Below are 22,485 nucleotides of genomic sequence, written 5' to 3'. Positions count from 1 at the left end.
ATCACTCAGATTCTATTCTGGAAATTTCCTCTCCTTGTTGACCCTGCCCCCATTTGGTCACCCCCCTCGGACAGTATGAAGGAAAGGTTATTCTACTATTCTGTGCTGGGAGGCAGGCATCATCATACTTACCAAGACTGGTAAGGAGGGAATGGGCGATGAGCTGGGAGTTTGGCCAGGCAGATTCAGGGCATTAAACTTAGGAACCACGGCAACGCTGACCCTCCGGCGAGGCATATTCTGTGGGAAGAGAAGTGACCAGGCTCACTGTCTTGGAGGTAGCAATAGCCATAGTTCAGAAGGGCTTGGAAAAAGCCTACTAATTTCTAATGCTGTAATGGCATTCACTGGATATTTTGGTTTTGCAGTAGCAATGATGGAATTGGTGTGGAGAGAGTGGCCAAAGTTGACCCAAATTTTCTGTTGGTGGTGAGTGAATGTTCAATCTGTTCTATTTTAGCTTATGAGATCTTGGAGATACAGAATGGAAATGACCCCACAGTCTCTGGGTAACACCCTGGAGACTGTATTAAAGCTGCCTGTAGCAATATGAAGGCTTACGATCATTTCATGTTCATTTAAGGGATGTATACATAGTTAAGGAAACCATAAGCAAGAAAGGTAAGATGTCAGAGGCTAAACTTGAGAGTGTGAGAAGCCGAGTAGAAACTCTGTTCAGAGATTCTCTGGCATCCATGGATCCCAGAATGAATGACTGTTTGGGTGACCATGGAAACTTCTGTCATACTCTTCCAGGAGCCCTGGTATTCCTTGAACATGCATACCTTTCCCAGCGTAAGGGACATGGACCGTGCCGTACGAGGGACCCCATCTTCTGCAGCAGGAGGGAGCAGAGAAGAGAACACAGGTAAGTTTCAGGCTAGGCACCAGCAGGAAACAGAAACTCGGCTATGGTATCCATGGGCCAGAACTGGCCCTCAAGGGATAGCCCAAGGGTCTGGGTGTTAGGGACACTGAGTTTGGCACTTCATCCTTTGAGATGGGGCTGCAGAGTGGGGGCTTTTTTGGGACAAAATCTTTATCCTAACTCCACTACTCACTATAGGAAGCCCCAGTCTTGGACCTCTGATCTTTATCTGACCCCATTAAACACGCTCTGCATAACACCCTAGATAGTGTATGAAAACTACTCAGCAACACCAAGACTTACTGGGTTATTTCATGCTCATTCAAGGATGTACGGTCAGAGAAACTATGAGCAAGGAAGGTGTGGTACCAGTAAATAATGAAAACTTGCTAACAGAAGTAGTTTCAATATATTACCTACCAAATGACTCAGAACAAAGGAAGCTACCACCCCAGGATTTTCTTCTCCTTACTACATACATTAAGTGATATAACTCACTTAATATGTTTAGCTTCATACCTGGATAATACTACCACCAGGAAACACATAAGTATGCGTAGAGAAAGGTATTTGCTAGCTCAATTCAATTTGATTCAGTTTGACCAACATTATTTAGCCTGCATATCTCTCTCTTTCATATCCATATATTTTTGGTGAGTCTCTTGAAAAGCACATAGCTGTATGTTTTTTTTCCAAAACAATATATATATATATATTTTTTGAGACAGAGTCTCACTCTGTCACATAGGCTGGAGTGCAGTGGCACGATCTTGGCTCACTGCAACCTCCGGCTCCTGGGTTCATGTGATTCTCATGCCTCAGCCTCCCAAGTAGCTGGGATTACAGATGTGTGCCACCACGCCTGGCTAATTTTTGTATTTTTAGTAGAAACAGGGTTTTGCCATGTTGGCCAGGCTGGTCTCCAACTCCTGAGCTTAAAGTATCTACCTGCCTCAGCCGCCCAAAGGGCTAGAATTACAAGCATGAGCCACCACACCTGGCCTGTTTTTTTCATAATCTAATCTGAGATTCTGTTAACCAATAGATTTATACTAGTTATAGTTCTTGTGATTAATATATTTGTATTTATTTCTACCACGTAATTTTATATTTTCTATTTATTTTGTTTATTCATTGACTTTTTCTACCTCTCCTCCCACCCTACACATTTGTTTGGAAATTATACATTATATTTTTAACCTTTAGCATGTCCTCTTAACTTTTGAACATATTGACTTTAAATTTAAAATTAAAGAAGATCTCTATTCTTTTCTTGAATAAACCTTAAAATAATAACCCTCCCTCTTAATTATATAGCTATCCAGTATTTTTATTTCACCTTGAGTTTGTATTCTTAAATTATTTATTATGTTTGTTGGTTTCTATAGAGAGTGCTTATTTAGATTTACCCACGTTTACAAATGTCTTTGTTGACTATTCCTTCTTGTATCCTACTTGTTTCTTTTGAGCTCAAATTTTTTTAACTTTTATTTTAGGTTCAGGGTACATGTGCAGGTGCATTACCTAAACTTGTCATGAGGATTTGTTGTACAGATTATTTTGTCACCCAGGTACTAAGCCTAGTAGACAGTATTTATTTTTTCTGCTCCTCTCCCTCTTCCTACTTTCCACCCTCATGTAGGCACTGGTACCTGTTGTTCCCTTATTTGTGGCCATATGTACTCAATGTCTAGCTCCCAATTCTTAGTGAGAACATGCAGTATTTGGTTTTCTGTTCCTGTGTTAGTTTGCTAAGGATAAGGACCTCCAGCTCCACCCATGTTCCTGCAAAAGAGGTGATCTCATTCTTTTTTATGGCTGCATAGTATTCCATGGTGTATATGTACCACATTTTTCTTTATCCAATCTGTCATTGATGGGCATTTAGGTTGATTCCATGTCTTTGCTATTGTGAAAAGTGCTGCAGTGAACATTTGTGAGCATGTGTTTGAGTTCAATTTCAATCTTCCTTAGGTATATCCTCTAGTTGTTCTTTCAGTGAGGGTCTATGAGAGGTAAACTTTCTCAATTGTCTGCAAATGATCTTTACCAAGCCCTCAGTCTTGCATGGTATCTTAGCCATCCGTATTATCTCTAGGTTGACAATTATTTTCTCTTAGTTCTTTTAGGAGATTAATCCATTGCCACCTTCTATTATTGCCATTGAGAATTGTCATTCTTTTGTAAATAATCTTCTCTCTTTGATGACTTTTAAGATCTTCCCTTTGTCTTTACTGTTCTACAGTTTCTCTTTGGTGTGTTTTTATTTCTCCTGCTTGGAATTCACTGTATTTTCTGAATCCAATGATTGATGACTTTCCTTAGTTCTAGAAAATCCTCAGCCATTCTTTCTTGGAATATTTTCTCTCCTTGGTTTTCCCCTTAAGGATGGCCTAATAAATGTATTTGGGACTTTCTCATTCTACATTCTATATCTCATATCTCAATGCTTCTTTCATAATTTTAATCAATTTATTTCTCTGAACTGTACATTGGGTAACTTCCTCAAACCTATCTTCTAGTTAACTAATTTTTCTTCAACTGTGCCCAATTTGATTTAAATGTTATAATCAATCAGGATAAGCTAGGTTATACTAGTTTAATAGCATAGCAATAATAAGCAACTCCAAAGTATTAGTGGCTGATAATAAGGAAGATGTGATTTGCTTATGCTACATGCCCATTTACTTCTGAGTCTGCAGCAGGTTTGGTTCTGTGTTTCCTCACTCTGGACTCAGCCTAATACTGGCCTTCTAGTATTCTGGAGCACTGATGGTTATCATGTTAGGAGGAAGAAACAGGGCAAATTGCATACTAGTTCTTAAAGGCCTAGGTTCAGATATGACACGTCCTTCTACTCACATTTCATTCACCAAAGCAAATCCCATGGCCTTGCCTTATGACTTCAAGGGGATGGGTAAATGTGCCCAGAAGAAGGAGATCTGGAATAATGAAGAATAGCCTCAAATATAGTAACTACCACACCTAAACTCTTGAGTTTTTAATTTCCATGACTTTATTCCTCATTTTGAGGAGTTCTATTTTATTCTTTGATAATTGTATTCTTTTACTCTGTTTTTGATCCATTCTTTTATGTCTCCAATAATTTTTGTTTAAGTTAGAGACAGGGTCTCACTCTGTCATCCAGGATGAAGTGCAGTGGCATGATCACAGCTCACTGAAGCCTTGACTTCCTGAGGTCAAGCAATCCTCTCACCTTAGCCTCCTGAGAAACTAGAACTATAGGTGCCCACCACCACATCCAACTAATTGTTTTTTATTTTTATTTTTTGTAGAGACAGGGTCTCACTTTGTTGCCCAGGCTGGTCTCAACCTCCTGGCCTCAAGCGATCCTTTCACCTTGGCCTCCCAAAGTGTTAGGATTACAGACATGAGCCACTGTACCCAGCTACCTCTAACAATTTTAAGCTTATCTTTAAAAAAATTATCAGATCATTTTATTTTCCAAGGTTCTCAGGATATAATCCTATTGTTTGGTATACCTGATGATTTTTGTTCATGATGAATTGTTTTCTTGCATATTTTATAAGTTGTGAAGTCATCTTCAGTGAGGCTTTATTAGAGGAATCCTGTGTGTCCAGGTGCAGCATCTGTCTCTCCAGAGTGCTTTCCTGCTTATTTCTAACATATCTTAGAGGTACCATCTTGCTGTTCTTTTCAAATCCTCTACATATTGCATCATCACTGCTGTCACTTTGTGAGCACGTACTTTTCCTATGAGGAAGGAAAAAGTGTTTTTTCCTACTACAGTCCAGGGTGAAACAAATTTCCTTGTTTCTCTGCTGGTTGGTGATTATTATTTTTCCTTATCCAAATTCCATCTGAGGATATAGTCCTTGGAGAGCCTTAACTTTCTGTGGGAATCTGTGTCAACTCTCTACCATAGGTGTTCCAGGCCTTGTCTCAGATCACAGGCAAGTGCAAAAGCTCAGCTCCCAGATAACCGAGGCTGCCACTTGTCCCTAAGGAAGCTGCAGGGTCAGCTTGGTTTCAGTTCTCTTTTCTTTTCTTGTATCTGGGTATTTCAATTTCTTTTCTTGTGGATTCAGCTATTTAGACAAAGGTTTGCTTTATTTTGTCCAGCAGAAATTTCTAAGTGCTTGTGGTCAAAAGATTTTCAAGTTTTCCAGTCAGCCAAAATAGCAGAACCAGAAAATATTCTTTACATGTGAAGAGTTCATATAAATTAGTAAACTACCAAGCTTACAAGTGGCAAAGGTCATAAATACAGAATTTTTAAAAGTAGAAATACAAATGTTCCACAAACATTTGGAAAGGCGAGAAATACAATTAAAACAATAAGACACAATTTTGGCCTATCAAAATCATGGATATTTACAAAAAGAAAGAACAAGAATGGTGCCAATGGCACAGTGAATTGAGTATTGTAACCCATTCAGTAAAAACATAAATGGGTTATTTGAAAATAATTTGCTTTAAGAGCCTTAAAAAATTTCTTTCCCCTGAGCTAGTATTTTTACTTCTAGAAATCTACATTAAGGAAATAATGCAAAATGCAGACAATTGGGAAATTTCATATTCAGAAAGAAACATGTTATTTTAAAAAATGTGTATCACCTTCCTTGAAATCAGGGATATTTTATTTACTGTAGTCTTCAAAACCCCAGGCATAGACAAAGATTGCAGAGGTTGTGTAAAGGCTTAAGATGCAAACACTAGTAGGGAACAGTCATAGAGTATCTTATGGAAACACCTGCTGAGTGGTTACGGCCCCTCTGCCTAGCCCAAGCTGAGGTATAGCTTGGAAGAACAACTGGAGTAGAAACAAATATCGGAAAAACATGTACAGCTATCATTGACCTTTCTTATGGTAAGCGTTTTCTCATCCTCCTAGACTGAACGTGGGACTCTGTGGTGTGTTCTCCTTGGAAGTCTGCTTTCTTCTGTCATAGCACTGGCTACATACACTGCCTTGACTTCCCAAAGGTTGGGAGCTCCTTTGGGTCTGTGACTGTGTGCCCTTTACCTCTATATTCCAGTATTATATAGGGCGAACCAAAGGTACTCAATAAATGTCTGTAGAATAAATGAATGAGACTCATGGGTAACTGCTCATCCTATAAATCTTAGGTAAGGTGGTTTGCAGGAGGCCTTGTGCAGCAATAAATGCAGGAGTCCATGCATTAGAATTCCTTTGGTGGCAACTTCCCCAGCTTCCAACACTGACGGAAAATGGTTAGAGGCCCAGGTGCATGTGGGTCAGGAGCCTTGCTGACAGATCCGAAGCAGACAGTCTGGAGCATGTGTGTATGCTGCCTTTGGACTCTGGGATGTGTCACTGATCTTCTCCAGGAAACTTGTGAAACCTCCTGTTTATAAAGGTTTCTCCATCTGTTATACTTTCTGTACTTTCCCTTCTGCAGCTCTTGGTAACACGGATGTTTGCATTCCACAGGGATTCCTGTTGCTAAAAGGTCTGTTTTCTCCTGCTAGCCACCCTCATCAGCCAGAGTCCAAACCCTGACAGTGCCCATGGAGAGATCTGGTCCAAGGCACCAACCTCTTCCTGTTGGACTGAGAAAGAGCCTCCTACTGTGTCTCTCTTTACCTCAGCTTTTGCACACCTCCAATATATTGTCCACTGAAGTCAGAATAATCTAAAAATAAAGCCTGATTACATCATGTGGTATAAACTTACCAATGACTCCCCATTGCCTAGAGGCTTAAATTGCTAGCATGGCCTGGCATGTGGCCCTGGTCAACCAAGTCTCACCTTCAACCTGTTACTACCACACCCTGACACTGCCACTATGGCAAACTGTTTGTTTCATCTTCTTTTCACCCCCAACCTCCACTCCTTTGTCCATGCTGGTTTCTCTACTTGGGATGTATCTTCCTCTATTGACTGGAGAACTCCTATTTTTACTTTAAAACACCAACAAGATACCATCCCTCTTTGAAGCCTTCTTTGTCTCCCTTCAAGCAGAATCAGGTGGGCCCTCCTCTGTGCTCCTATAGCAATTCGTATGGAACTTCTAAACAAGAGTATTTATTTGAAACTTCTGTCTTACCCATGAGTCTGCTGTTTTTCTCTGTAACATCTCCTTCAGCCAGACTCTCACTCCACCCTAACTGCCCAGGTTTCACCCCTCACCTGGACTGTTGCAAGAACATCTTCATGGGGTTTTCTATCCCTGCTTTGTCTCAGTAATGTAATTGCCACACCACAGTTAAAGGGAATCTTCTTAAACTACATATATGATCAAGTCATTTTCTTGATTAAAGTCATTGGCTGGATCCCTAATGCTTTCCAGAATAAAGCCCAAATTCCTTAGCATGTGCTGCCTAAAAGGGGGTCCCAAAGCACACAGACTTACAGGGTCTAGGGACACTCTCAGACCCTATAAGTCAGTCCAAGAGCTCTCGTAGCCCATGGGCTTTGTATCCATGGTCAGCCACTGTGATTTATTGCTTTGGAAGTTAGGAAGTCACTTTGGGAAGGCTCATGTTTTCTGGTTCCAGACTGCCCTGCCAGGCCCACTGAAGCAGCTGCTGGGAGTCCCCTGTGGGCAGCACTGGACAGGAGTGCTGCTCAACTGGAAATAAGTCCTGGGGCTGCTCTGACAGCTCTAATCCTAGCCAAGAGCTCTTGGAAGTCCACCTTGTAGGGCCAAGATGGGGCAGGAGCCTAGGTCCTTACCAGAGGGGCCACAGCTGCGGCTTGAATTCTGATTTGCAAGCTTTTTAAACTCCATGAGCTCTGCATGGTCCTTCTCATACGTCCTCTTTAGATTCTCCACATACTGCATCATCACTTCTGTTGCTTTCGACATGCGCTTTTCCTGCAGGGAAGGAGCGCGTGAGTGCATGAGGCCATTGGAGGAAAGGCTCCGTTGGCACTTATTTGCTCTGAGCTAGGGTCTGGGCTAGGAGAATCAAAAGGGCACAGGGACAAGACTCTGCCCTCTGAAGAGTTTGCTGTCTGCCATGTGAGCTGAGAGGTGGACTCAGCACCTGTGCTTAGGGAGAATGAGAAAAGCACAGCCACCACACTGCAGGAGATGAGAGGCAGAGGAGAGTTGTTTCTGCTTGCAGAGAACGGGTCAGGGGAGGCTTCATGGAGATGGAAAGAAGTGGATGTAGGATGTGAGCAGCATCTGGGCCCATAGACAAGGGCAGGAGGGACACAGCATTCAGGCCAGGGAACTCCAAGAGGAGTCTAGAGGCAGGGAAGCACAGGGCTTACATGTAGATGAGGTTTTATCCTCTGAATAAGAGTCCTCTGGAGAGCGAAGAAAGGCACGACGACAAATTATGCTGGGACAATCGACATAAACCAGGGCTGTCCAGAAAGCCCAGACACTACAGGTCCTCCTACCTATGTAGGAATCAGCAAGCAGTTGGGTCTATTTGTAAGTCCGGGTTGTGAAGGACCTCGAATGCTAGACAAAGAAATTTGAACTTATTCTGAAGGAAAAGGGAAGCCATTGAATATCTCCCTTAAAGTAAGAGAGTAGCATAATCAGGTCACAGGTAGAGATGGGACTCAAGGGAGTGAGACTGATGGCAGTGAGAGCAGCAGGGAAAAACAGGATGAAGCCTGACCTGGCCCAGTGGAGCCAGAGAGGAAGGCAAAGACTGAGGCATAGAAGCCAAGACGAGGGAGCCATTTGGAGAAGGGAGCAGATGGCGTGAGTGACAGGTGGGCTGAGGCACATGTTTGGGAAGCCTGCACACAATGAGAACAATTTCTCCTGCTCATACCCCAGTTAGATCCCTCAGAGGATCTAGCTCAGGCCCTGCCTGGCCACAGAGGGACACACCCAGTGGCTTCGCAGGAACAGGTCCCACAGCCATGCGTGGCTGAGACCAGCTACTTCCCTAGAGTCCTCCTGTGTTATTGCTCCCAGCTGGAGTGACTTCCTGGGCACCACTGCTGAGTCAGATGTCCTTGTCCTGAAGGACACAGGGTGGGACGGCCCAGCGACAGGTCCTTCTTTTATTTAATAGGAACTGCTCAGGGCTGCACCACCCCAAGAACCTCCTCTCACGTAACCAGAGCAGCAGGACATAGATTCATGTCATAGCAACATAATAACAACATCCAAATGCTTTACAAGTACGGCAGCAACCCTCTATGGCAGATACTGTGACCATCCTCATTTTATACTTGAAAAGACTGAAGCAGTGAAACTTCTGTAAGCGGCCCAAGGTCACACAGCAAATGAAGGGTGGAGCCAGGATTAGAACTTGGGCAGTGTGCTCCTGCTACAACATGGGGGGCCAGGGTGGGGCTCTGTGTGCTTTAGGACTTCAAAGTGGCCAAGAGAGAGCCAGACCTGGGCCTGTGCCCCGCTCCGCCACTCACTAGGGCTTTTACTTTCTGAGACTCTGCATCTTCATTTGGGAAACAGGATATTTATAGGGTTGCTGGGTGGATTTAATGAGACAAAGCAGGTTTTCCTAAAGCATGTTTTGTCAAATACTAGCTCCATGGGAGTTGAATAGGTATTTTTTGAGAAAAATAAAATGGAGGGCTGTGGGGGGAATTCTTCAGTTAAATACATTTGGGAACTACGTAGGTAAAGTGAACCGCCTTCTCCACCATAGGAGTTATCAAAGCCTTGATTAGGCCAATGTGTTAGAAATTTCCAAGAAAGAAAGAGAGTATGCAGTAGTCCCCAAACTCGTGCGTCCACAGAAACCATTTTCCACAAAGCACCTTGAGCATTCAGCGATCTGCCAAAAATACTCTGAATAATACTGCAATGATGTACATAGGATGCCTGGCCCAGAGGAAGCCACCTCTAAGTGGTATCTGTAGTTGCTGCTGCTCGGGTGATTGCTCTACTTTACATAGGTGGAACAGAGTTGGCAAGACTGGGGGCTGGAGAGACTTACCTGGCGGACGGCGCCCACCACCTCAGCTCGGCTGGAGAGGCGGGCAGCCAGGCGGTGCAGGACAGCGATGTCCTCCAGCAACTTCTGGTAGGTCTCCCGGTGCTCACAGTGGTGCCAGAGTGAAGCTGAGGACTGAACAGGAGTAGGAGCATCACCTGGGGTCCTCAAATAATGTTATGGACTAAATCAGCAGTCCCCAACCTTTTCGGCCTCAGGGACTGGTTTCATGGATGACAATTTTTCCACAAATCTGGTGGGGGCGATGGTTTGGGGATGAAACTGTTCCACCTCTGATCGTTAGATTCTTATAAGGAGGGTACAACCTAGATCCTTCGCATGCACAGTTTACAATAGGGTTCGTGACCCTGTGGGAATCGAATGCTGCTGCTGATCTGACAGGCGGCAGAGCTCAGGAGGTCATGCTTTCAGGCAGCTCACCTCCTACTGTGCAGCCTGGTTCCTAACAGGCCATGGTTTGGTACTGGTTTGCGGCCTGGCCCGGGGGTTGGGGACCACGGGGCTAAATATCTGTGCCCCCCCCAAAGTCATCTGCTGACTTTGGGGGGACATATCCTAACTCCTCAATGTGATAGTGAAGTGGGGCCTGGGTGAGGTGATTAGGTGAGGAGAGTGGAACCCCCAAGAATGGAATTAGTGCTCTTATAAAAGGGACCCCAGAGAGTTCTGTTCTCTTTCCACCATGTAAGATATAATGGAAAGGTGGTAGTCTGCAAGCCAGAGATGGCCCTCACCAGAACCCGACTGCACTGGTGCCCTGATCTTGGACTTCCAGCCTCCAGAACTATGAGAAATAAATGTTTGCCGTTTAAGCCACCCAGTCTATGGCCCTTTGTTACAGCAACTCAAACTGACTAAGACACATACCAAGCCTAGACTGAGCTCTCATGAAGCCAGCTTTGGGCCCCATCCAGGCTGAGAGAAGTGGCCTCTGTGGGGCCTGGGCCACAGTTTCTTCTGGTGCTTGGAGAAGCCCAATGTGAACACGCTATCCCTGGCAGCCTGAAAGGAGGAGTCACACCCAGGCCACCCTGCCCCCTTCTGAGAAGCTCCCAAGGCTTTGGAGGACCTGCCCACAGCCCTGAGGGAACCAGGCCTTTGGGATCTCTGCCTCAGGTCCCCCCAGCTCTCTGAGGAACACTCTGTCAGAGTCTTGGCTCAATTTTTCACTTCAGGAGACTATACTTGGTACCTGAGAGAAGCATGACACCCTGTATGGCCCTTGGGGACAGTCCCAGCTCCAGGGACTCCTCATATCAGGCTCCACAATTACCGTAATGGAAGCTTTGAAGTTTTCCAGTTCCTTCTCAGTGTTCTCCTCTGTCAGGTTGCGTTCCCTTTCAGCCTGGTTAATTCTAGATTCCAGAGTGTAGCTATCATTTCTAAAGGCCAAGGACAGTTGTACAAACACGTTCTGTTGGGAACAAGAGTGTGAGAGAGGTGCTAGGAGGAGTTATTGCAGAGACTGCAGGTGTGTTCCTTGTACAAGCATTTTGCAACAGCCCCTGGAACCAGCTGCCAAAGCAGCCATGTGCAAGTGAAATGCTCACTTCACAGGAAACCACAAAAAAGATGGTAAAGCAGTAACCCAAGGTCCATGCTAGGCAGAACCAGAGGTCCAAATGTATTCTACCAAAAAATAAGAAGAGAATAACACTTTGCTTTTCCCTGAATTTTAAGAAAATAACATCCTGTATCTGGGTTTAGATAAACTCAGGCCAGTACAGCTAATTGTGTAAGCATCTGGATGTATGCTGGGATTTATTACATGAGGGGTTTTGGAGATTTTGCATGAAAATACTGTATTGAAAGAAACTCCATGTGAGATTTAAGCATTGTTGACTTAAAGCAAACTTCAATCAGCATCTAGCCTGAGTATTCCAAATCCTGTATCGATAGAAGCTTTAAGTAGCTGCCAGGAGATTAAATAAGGCCAGGTATGATTCTGTTCGGTTAAGCTTTCTGGAATAAATAAATATTTCATGCCAAAATTGCAGCCTGCATGAACAGACTTTGAAAAGATAGTAGTGGTCATACATGGAATTCCCAGAATAGTAGGAAACTACCAGGGAGAAGAAATAGACAGATGGACCTCACTCAGGAAGGAAGCAATGGTCTTCAATTTTACAGCCATCATCTGCCCTGAGTGGTAGCAGATTTATACCCTGCAGGGTTAGTACCCACAGGGGCTTCTGAAGTTCATGTAACATGGCCCATGGAAGGCAACCATCTCCAGAAGAACTGAAGGCACAGAATTGACCCAATGATGATGATGATGGCAATATTGAAAACTACTCCTTATTGAGCATCTACTATATGCCAGCACTGCTTTTCATTCTACAAATTCATGTAATCTCACAGTAACCCTCTGGGGTGGGAACTGTTATACCTGTTTATGGGTAAAGAGGCCAAGACCAGAATGGTCATTAACTTGTTCAAGGTGACACAGGGAGTAACGGAGCTGAGATTTAACCTCAGACTGTCTGATTTGAAAGCCTGTTTTATTTCCACCATGCTGAGAGCTGTGTCCACATACATTTGCGGTCAGCATTTGGACATTAAAAAAACCGCCCATGGCCCATCTTCACAAATGTCAGTGGGTAAGCTTCGAGCTCACAGCCCAGTGATAGAAATTTTCTGCCTTATCCGGCCTTGGTCAAGTCTATGAATAATGCACAATGCTTAATTTTCTATACCTTGATTATCCCCTCAACAGCAGTGTGACATAACGAGTTCTGAATTCAGTGAGAACACTTGGATCTGGGTCTTGGTTTTGCCAACTACAGTATCTAGAAACTTGGCTATGCGTGTATTATAGACTGCAAGTGCAATGCCTGTTGCAAGTTATTGATACTATCTGTGGTAGATACTTCATACTGTCTGTCTTCCTCTGCTTATCTGGTCCACATCAGCAGTTCTCACTGTCTCACCTCTGATAAGTTCTCTTTGTCCACCATAGAATGAAATGCAGATTCCCCTCAGCTCACTCACAACCCTGCTGGGACAAGGAGGCCCCAGTGAGGAATCGGGGAAGGCCGGATTGCTGACAGCACAGCTTCCTGGCTCCGCTGAGCTGGCATTCTTGTAGCTGAAACCCTGAGGAGGCCAGCCTCCTTTCCCACTAAACTAAAGCTTAGAACTTGAAATCTGACCATTTTTCAGTAATTTTGAAATAAATTTGATTCAATTCTGCAGTCTTCCAGCTGGTTTTGTGTATCTAAGTCGTACATTTAAAGAATATAAACGATCTTTACAGGAATGTAAAATTTCCAACTACCTTCTCCCCTTTGCCCAAATTTGTCAAAATCTTCCATGAACGGACATGGGAATGGGGATCTCATGGTTCAAGAGGGCTGGTCATGAATGTTCATATTACCCCACAGTCACTCTTTCTCATTTTTGTCTAAAAATGTCAGAGCTAGAGTCTGGAGGAAGAAATGTTTTGAATAAGCGCAATCAAGCACAGGCACTAAATTTCATAACACACTTGAGTCACTTACCTCAACTTCCTTTTCAGTGAGTGGAGGGGCACTGCGAAAAAGAAAACACACAATTGAACTTTATGCAACCTAGTCAACAGACCCAAAGGTGACTCTGAATGACCAGTAGACCATGTGTTTCCAGGTGTGGAGTAAGTTGTGTTGGTGAGAAGGAAAAGATGCAATGTCCCCTTGCCTGTGCTCTGTCACCTGTGAGATACTGACTCTTACGGTGCCACGACTATCTCTGTGACTTTGGACAAGTTATTTAATCTCTCTAAGCCCTGGCTTGCTCATCTGCAAAATGGGAATCATATCACCTACCTTGCAGAGGTATTATAAGCACTATATGTACTCATGTATGTATGTATATGTGTTTGTATGCATAAATACATGGCATCCACACTCAGTGGGCTCTCAGGAAATGTGACCTTGAACTCATAGCCTTGCTGTGAGAAATAAGAAAATGCATGTGATAAGGACTTTATAACTCATACACATCTAAGTTGCCATTATAATTGTTCTGTGGATATCCACCCAGGTCTGCAAAGCCTCACCCTCCTCTGTCTCTGAGGGCTGTGACAAAGGTGCATGCGGGCCAGAGAATAAATGGTAGGAGAGAGTGACCAGGGTTCTTCTCCACAGTAAGAACTTCTGATGGCTAGAATCACAGAGTGGCAGGAAAGCCCCAGCCGACACAGAGGCATCCTTTTGAGCAGCTCCTCGTCTGTGGCGTTCCCACAGCCAGGGCTCTCATAGGCAGCCCCTGCTTCTGCACGTCCACTCGATGCTGCTGCTGCTGCTGCTCTTGCTGGTAACTAAAGCTGGCCCCATCTGAAGCCCAGACAATGTAAATAATGCACAGGCCCTTTCCTGTGCTGGGGCGGGGAGGCCTGGGAGGGATCCTACCAGTGTCACAGAACTTGGCAACAGAGCATGCCATCGATAAGCTTCTCAGGAAACACAGCTTCCTCTCTTGAACGGGTGTGAAGGGACCCCAGGAGCAAAGGTAGGGGTCAGCCATCTCTGCAGGGGGCTGGTTCTCACCCCTAAGGAATGATATGAGTGCCTTCCTGTCAGGATGAGGTGATAAGACCCCATGGCCATGAAGTCAGCAAAGTCCAGAACACGGGACAAACAGCTGCAGGGATGTTTGACACTTACAGTCCTTGTCACAGCCCCACCCATCAGGCCCTTGCCTTAACATACATATGATTTAAATGATTTGGCAAAACTTGCCAAGTTTGTTTCTGATTCCTGGGTTTGTTGGGATATTATGCGAAATGTACATATTTTCATAAATTATAAACCAAACATTTTTCTATTTCAATGGCTCACATTTTGCTTTTTTGCTATAGAACACACCCACCTTATTTTTATTTTATTTATTTATTTTTGGGGACAGGGTCTCGCTCTGCTGCCCAGGCTGGAGTGCAGTGGCAGGATCACTGCAGAGGTGGCTTACTGCAGCCTTGAACTCCTGGGTTGAAGCAATCCTCCTGCCTCAGCCACCAGAGTAGCTGGGACTATGGGTGCATGCCACTATACCTGGTTAATTTTATTTTTTTATTTTTGTAGAAACAGAGTTTCACTCTGTTGTCCAGGCTGGTCTTAAACTCTTGGCCTCAAGTGATCCTCTTGCCTTGAGCCTACAAAGTGCTGGGATTACAGGTGTGTGAGCCACCACACCCAGTTAGAACATACCCACCTTAAAAAAAAAGTGGGGGTCTGGGGGGAAACTCTGAGGACTCAGAGAAGCATGATTTAGGCATGTCTGGTGTCTGATGCAGATAATTGTGCCTTATAAATGGGCATAGGTACCCGGGGGCAGAGCTGTGAGCCTCTAAAAGTTGTGACCATTTGTATATCTTCTCTGAAGAAATGTCTATTTAAATCCTTTCCCCATTTTGAAAAATTGGTTATTTATCTTTTTATTGAGTTGTAAGACTTCTTTATACGCTCTAGAAACAAGTTCCTTTTCAGATAAGTGATTTGCAAATATTACATTCTGTGGGTTGCCTTTCTTTCACTTTCTTGACATTGTTTGCAGCACAGAAGTTTTTATTTTGAGGAAGTACTATTTATTTTTAAAATCTTGTCTCTTGTGTTTTTGGTGCCGTATCTAAAAAACCCAAAGACATGAAGACTTACTTATATTTTTTCTTTGAAGAGTCTTACAGTGTTCTCTCTGACATTTAGGTCTATGATCCATTATGAGTTAATTTGTGTGTTTTGTGTGAGGTAGGGGTCCAATTTCACTCTTTTGTATGTGGCTATCCAGTTGTCCCAGCACTGTTTGTTAAAATTATGATTTTTTTTCCTCTGTAAATCTTACCAAAACCCTTGCATGAGTGGCTTTTTGTCATTTGTCATTTGCATGTCCCAAATTATTACTTTATCACAAACTTGACCTCCTACCCAATGCCCCACTCTCATGTCATTCTCTAGATGTGCCCTATTTTATGGTCTTTCTACCAACTTTACTCTTTCAAATCATTCATTTGGTTACTTAAATGTTATTTGTGCTTTGGGAGGCTGAGGTAGAAGGATCACTTGAGGCCAGGAGTTCAAGATTATCTTGGCCAACATAGCAAGACCCTATCTCTACAAAAAAATTTGAAAACTTAACTAGTCATGGGTAAATGGTGCATCTGGGATTGAAACCCAGGTCTCCTGGCTCAAAGCCCATTCTCTGCTGCCGTGAGCTTCTGGTGACCCTTATGCCTTCATGAACTATGCTCACCTAAGAACCCCACCTGGTCTTTGAGTTGAAAACACCCAGCCTGGCCTTTCATTATTCTTTTTGTTTTGAATGCATTATCCCTATCTAGACAATTCGGCCCTTCTGGGTTCAAGAATTAAGACTGGTGTTCCTCTGTGCCCTACCTAGAATCCAACGCAGGGGCCACTCGGTACAGGGTCTTCTGTAACCCACATCCTGATTTTACCTTCCAGGGAGACTCTTGTGGACCCGCAGTTTGCGCAGCAGCACATCAGAAATATTAGGCATGACATCTAAGCCACTCTTTGACTCTTCTTCCTCAATAGCTGGGGAGAGTTCAGAAGGAAGCCCTGAAAAAAAAATGCTTACTTATAAAGCGTCTCTGAAATAACAGTAGTACTGTTGGCAGCTAGCTTCAGGGGGCAAGGAAGAGCTTTGACATTTATAAGTATCTAGTTCTATGTTAAGGGCTTTTTAATTGTTATCTTACATTATTCTCACAATGAGCTAGAACTTAGTCATCCCATTTTACGTGTGGATAAGCCAAGGCTCAGCAAGGTTAAGTCACTTGCTCAAGATTACAGAACTAGCAAATGGCATGGCCAGACTTCAAGGTCTACCTGCTTCAAATGTTATGTTCTTCCCTTTGCTTCCCACAGTATTAAGCTGGCAATCGGAAGCTGGTTGGCTCTTTGGCTATAATTCTTGGGAAAAAAACCTGCTCCTTGGCAGGCTTCTCAGGAGACCTGTTGTTCAATTATTCCTCCTCGGATAAATTAAAATATGCTATATTATGTATCCTACTTAGAAATTAGCATCTGATTCCGTACCCCATAGATAAGAGATTTTCCAGAGTAAACCTAAGGCTGCTAGATCTTTTACAGATCTCAGAAACATAAATGCCTCCTAGTCAACAGAGACAATGAACAGCTTTTTGTTTTTTAACCTTCTAAAACTATCTTGGGTCTGTGCTTTGAAGAAAGAATGAACAGGGTATTCTCTTTTCTATAAATCTTTCTCCTGTTTGAAAACAGCTCTTGTGCCTCTCTAAAGCTTCTCTTCTCCAGACTCTAGCTCCATTTTTCCAACAGCTCACTGTGGTCCCCTGTGGCCCATGGTCTCTAGATACCATCCCATTCCTGCACGCATTCTGGTTTGTTGCTGTTACAGAGGCGCAGATGTTCTCTAACAAGCTCTTAGCACAGGAGGACTTTGGTAAATGTCCCTGGCATTGATGTTTGTTATTCATGCAGCATAGATTTTGTGTGCCTGACTACAGGCTTACAGTACACTTAGCATTAAGCAAAAACTCTCAACCTCTTTAGTTGACCCAAATCAGGTATCCTCATCCTGTATAATGGTTACTTTCCATTTGCATGCAGAACTTCATATTTATCCGTTTTACTCTTTCTCATGGATTTTAACCTGGTAGCTTTCCAATCTGCTCAATCATTTTCCAGGATCCTAGGCTAGGCTAGAGACCAGGACTATAGGCATAGTTGTAGCCACCTGAAGAGTTAAGACTGGGAATCATGTGAATAGAAAGAAGTCTCACCAAAGGAGACCATGAAGAGACAAGAGGCTATCTAGTTTGGCTCAAGATAAAATATGCTTAAATACTTTGAGCTTGCCAATAAGAGAATGGTAGGCATGGATTCCTTGGTATTCAAGGTATCCAAGTAAGCTGGAGGATCATCTGTTAGAGATGGGTGAGTCAGCAATTCTTCTTTGGATATGAGATTCAGCTAGAAGTTCTCTTAGCTACCTGTTACCTCTCTGGTTCTGTCCTGGCATTTACAGCTCTCTGACAAGGTTCCTGTGGTAAACCTTGTGGCACCCCTGGCATCATTCTACCTTTATGTATGTATCCCTACCACACTCAACAGAGAGTCAACTGAGTAGCAAGCTCCTGAGATACCTATAGGATGATTGAAACATATGAGGTCTAATAATCAAGTGAAATCCATACCAGGGTTTTTGCCTAGAAAAGTTTCCCAAAATGGTGCTTGAAGAGTAATGCCAGAATTGGTGGATTCTAGGAACCAACCACCTTCCTCCTTAATTCAACCAAATTAACAACAAAAAATTTCAGAACAAATAAAAAAATACACAAGAAACTCTAAGATACAAGAAAAGGCAATAGTCTTTAAAAATAGTGACTAGAGAAAGAATAAAAATTACTAGGAATAAATGTAGAGCTTCCACCCATGATAACCCTTTCTTCTTCTCCAAAGAATCAGTACTGAAAGGAAGATGGGAGAGAAAAAATTCTTACAAAGAGTTTAATACCACAGAATAGAGACGGAAAGGGATGGAGGGGGCAAGTAGGCAGTTGTCAGAGGAGATTCAGAAAGTTTCCCTAGAATAGAAGGTTCTCCATTCCATCTTACCAGAATTTTGAAGAGAGAAAAAACTGCCTGGGCTGCCTGCCATTTTGCTTTTCTTACTGATGAGAAGAAGAGAGGAAAGGCAGAATGATCACACAGAGCACAGAGTGGATTTTCTTGAATGATATGAAGGGATTTACAAGGAAGGAAGACTAACGATAAAGTAAATAAAACACATCCCTCTGAAGGAGTGAATGGCAGGAGACACATGGAAAGCCCCAACCACAATGTTCTCCCCCAACTCCTGAAAAACAGTGGCTAAACTCCTTGGATTTTTCTTTTTTTCCTTCCTTTCCTAGCAGAGGAGTAGCTGTTGGGAAGCATTGGGTCAAGTCTGGAAAATAAACCTATGGGCAGCTTGTCTCTACAATTCCAACCTAAATTGGTGAAACAACCAGAAACCCACTACTAACCACCTCCAAAGGAATAAGATATGCCCCTGATTTGGTATAACAAACTCATGTTTTGGACTATGAACAGAGTTAAGGAAAAAGAGCAGAAACCAATTCTACAAACAGCTCTATCTTAACTTCTCCTTTTCCCCACCACCCAAGCAGTAACAAAACAAACACAAAATATACAATCCTCAACTAAAGCACCAAAGGGAAGGCAAAAAGATCCCAGCTAAGGTAGGAAGGAGTCAACAAAAACTAACCTACAATACAATATATCTAGGGAAAGGGAATCAAGGTAGAAATATACAAATCAGAAAGAAATAAAAGGAAAACAGATGGCATGGCAACTATACAAAAATACTATAGACAAAAGAGGAAGGAAGGTAGAAAGGAAGGAAAAGGGAAACGTGCAAGAGACAGATGTCAGGATGGAAACATAGTTGCAAGAAACACACAAAAAAATGCAAAAGTACGCTTCTGTGCAAAATATATACCATAAATACTTTGACTCTAGAAAAAATAAGAACCTGAAAAAAAATTAAGAAATTAGAGTTGGGATGAGAAGATCATGCAAAGATGGAAGATGATGGCTATTTAAGGAAACAAAGACCAAAATAAAAGGACTAATCAAGAAATTGGGAAATATACAACGAACCAATTTATTGGAAAAATGAAGGAATAAAGCAGATATACCTTCAAACTGAATTAGAGGAGGGTGGTAGAGATTGAGTAATCATAAGGAATGCAAAGAAGGAAAGAAAGATTGAAATATATAGAGATAAAATAATGGACCTGGAGTTGAGACTCTGATGACCAATCTATGCATTATGTTGTCTCCAAAGTAGTGAACAAAACAAATGGAACAAAGGACATATTCAAAGATATAACAGAAGAAAAATATTCTTCACTTGAGGGGAAAGTTGAACCCTTCAGGTTGACAGACCACATCATGTTAAAAAATATATTTAAGTGCTTCATACAAAACAAAATAAAACCAGACATCTACATGGGAAAGTGAAGATTAAGAGGTGCTGGAAATCAGCTGGTCCTAGCCTTCTCCATAACTTTAAATACAGTGGAGCAACATCTACGCAGTTCCAAGGAAAACAGTCAACCAAGAATTTTGTAACCACGCAAGCTGTCCTTCAAGAATAAGACAAAATTTTCAAACATGATAGAACTCGGGGAACACAGCACCTCTGAACTCTTTCAGAAAAATTGTTGGAAAACAAAATCCAGCTAAACAAGACACAAATCAGAATAAATTTGGGAAAGGGACCAGTGGTGAACATGAAATCCTTTTACATTTAAGTCTAAGGGTAAATAACTGTGGAAACCATGGTTACAGAATATGGAATGTAAATGTTATAACCTTAACGATGTACAAAGAAGAATTCAAGATGTGTAGAGGTAGAAATGGAAATGTAGGAAGAAACGTGAAGGTGGGAAGATATTCGGCCATTCTCACCTTTTCCTGCAGGAAGTCAGTAGGTACCATTGTAGTGACTAAATGTTCTTATCTTCTGTATTCTTGATGTTCTGTCACTTGGTGCCTTAATCCTGGAGAGACAGCCCCTCTCAAGGCTAGCTAATTCCTAGAAACAACTCTCCTTCAAGTGTGTCTTTGAAATACAAACCAGCCAATCCAGAACCCACACCTGTAAACATTGCCTTTATCAAATTCTCACAAACCAAGCCAATACTCCCCCTAAATCGCCCCAGGGCCAGTACCTGACAACTAGGGGCCACCCTATAGCTTAGGGCCTGCCAAAATTATTCAAACTAGCCAACCCTAAACATACTCAGGGTACCTACCCTGCCTCTACCTTTCCTTTCCAAGAAAACCCCAGTAAAGGCTTGGGGCCGTCTCTCCCCTCACCACTTCTGCCTTCTGACCCACCCTGGTCCTTCCCCAAGGGGCTCTGTATGATGTGCCACGCATCCTGCTATTAGGGATCTGTGAGTATAAACCTGTTCCTTCATGAGAATCATTTGCAGGTCTCTGTGTCATACCATACCTGATTAAAACAAATGCCAGGTCCAAAGTTTAGATTAAATTTAAAACCTATAATGCAAAAAAACTACCTCATAATTTATAGATTTAATGCCATCCCTATCAAGCTACCAATGACTTTCTTCACAGAATTGGAAAAAACTACTTTAAAGTTCATATGGAACTGAAAAAGAGCCTGCATTGCCAAGACAATCCTAAGCCAAAAGAACAAAGCTGGAGGCATCACACTACCTGACTTCAAACTATACTACAAGGCTACAGTAAACAAAACAGCATGGTACTGGTACCAAAACAGAGATATAGATCAATGGAACAGAACAGAGCCCTCAGAAATAATACCACACATCTACAACCATCTGATCTTTGACAAACCTGACAAAAACAAGCAATGGGATAAGGATTCCCTATTTAATAAATGGCGCTGGGAAAACTGGCTAGCCATATGTAGAAAGCTGAAACTGGATGCCTTCCTTATACCTTATACAAAAATTAATTCAAGATCGATTAAGGACTTAAATGTTAGACCTAAAACCATAAAAACCCTAGAAGAAAACCTAGGCAATGCCATTCAGGACATAGGCATGGGCAAGGACCTCATGTCTAAAACACCAAAAGCAATGGCAACAAAAGCCAAAATTGACAAATGGGATCTAATTAAAGAGCTTCTGCACAGCAAAAGAAACTACCATCAGAGTGAACAGGCAACCTACAGAGTGGGAGAAAATTTTTGCAATCTATCCATCTGACAAAGGGCTAATATCCAGAATCTACAAAGAACTCAAACAAATTTACAAGAAAAAAACAAACAACCCCATCAAAAAGTGGGCAAAGGATATGAACAGACACTTCTCAAAAGAAGACATTTATGCAGCCAACAGACACATGGAAAAATGCTCATTATCACTGGCCATCAGAGAAATGCAAATCAAAACCACAATGAGATACCATCTCACACCAGTTAGAATGGCGATCATTAAAAAGTCAGGAAACAACAGGTGCTGGAGAGGATGTGGAGAAATAGGAACACTTTTACACTGTTGGTGGGACTATAAACTAGTTCAACCATTGTGGAAGACAGTGTGGCGATTCCTCAAGGATCTAGAACTAGAAATACCATTTGACCCAGCCATCCCATTACTGGGTATATACCCAAAGGATTATAAATCATGCTGTTATAAAGACACCTGCACACATATGTTTATTGCAGCACTATTCACAATAGCAAAGACTTGGAACCAACCCAAATGTCCATCAATGATAGACCGGATTAAGAAAATGTGGCACATATACACCATGGAATACTATGCAGCCATAAAAAGGATGAGTTCATGTCCTTTGTAGGGACATGGATGAAGCTGGAAACCATCATTCTCAGCAAACAACCGCAGGGACAAAAAAACCAAACACCGCATGTTCTCACTCATAGGTGGGAATTGAACAATGAGAACACTTGGACACAGGAAGTGGAACATCACACACTGGGGCCTGTCGTGGGGTCCAGGGGATGGGGGAGGGATAGCATTAGGAGATATATCTAATGTAAATGATGAGTTAATGGGTGCCGCACACCAACATGGCACATGTATACATATGTAACAAACCTGCACGTTGTGCACATGTACCTTAGAACTTAAAGTATAATAATAATAAAAAAAGTATATTACTAAGTGAAAAAAGCAAGGTTTGGAACACCTTGTATAATATACTATCATTTATGTT

The 22,485-nt window shown here is 42.6% G+C and overlaps 1 protein-coding gene across 5 annotated transcripts in view; it reads right to left on the bottom strand.

Moving 5' to 3' along the window:
- The window catches only part of IRAG1 (inositol 1,4,5-triphosphate receptor associated 1), a 123,843-nt gene that overhangs the window by 22,197 nt on the left and 79,161 nt on the right, over positions 1-22,485 (bottom strand). For all 5 annotated transcript variants that reach the window (XM_055282422.2, XM_055282425.2, XM_063641107.1 and 2 more), the window contains 7 exons: positions 16,197-16,320; positions 13,270-13,300; positions 11,043-11,183; positions 9,752-9,883; positions 7,551-7,692; positions 786-835; positions 133-240 (listed from right to left, as the gene is read on the bottom strand). In XM_055282422.2, coding sequence (XP_055138397.1) covers positions 133-240; positions 786-835; positions 7,551-7,692; positions 9,752-9,883; positions 11,043-11,183; positions 13,270-13,300; positions 16,197-16,320 — 728 coding nt within the window. The remainder of the gene's footprint in view (positions 1-132; positions 241-785; positions 836-7,550; positions 7,693-9,751; positions 9,884-11,042; positions 11,184-13,269; positions 13,301-16,196; positions 16,321-22,485) is intronic.

The sequence above is a fragment of the Symphalangus syndactylus genome, chromosome 6, assembly GCF_028878055.3.
Source record: "Symphalangus syndactylus isolate Jambi chromosome 6, NHGRI_mSymSyn1-v2.1_pri, whole genome shotgun sequence".
Classification (NCBI taxonomy): Eukaryota; Metazoa; Chordata; class Mammalia; order Primates; family Hylobatidae; genus Symphalangus; species Symphalangus syndactylus.
The sequence above is the reverse complement of the archived record's forward strand: the minus strand, read 5'-3'. Positions and strand labels throughout refer to the sequence as shown.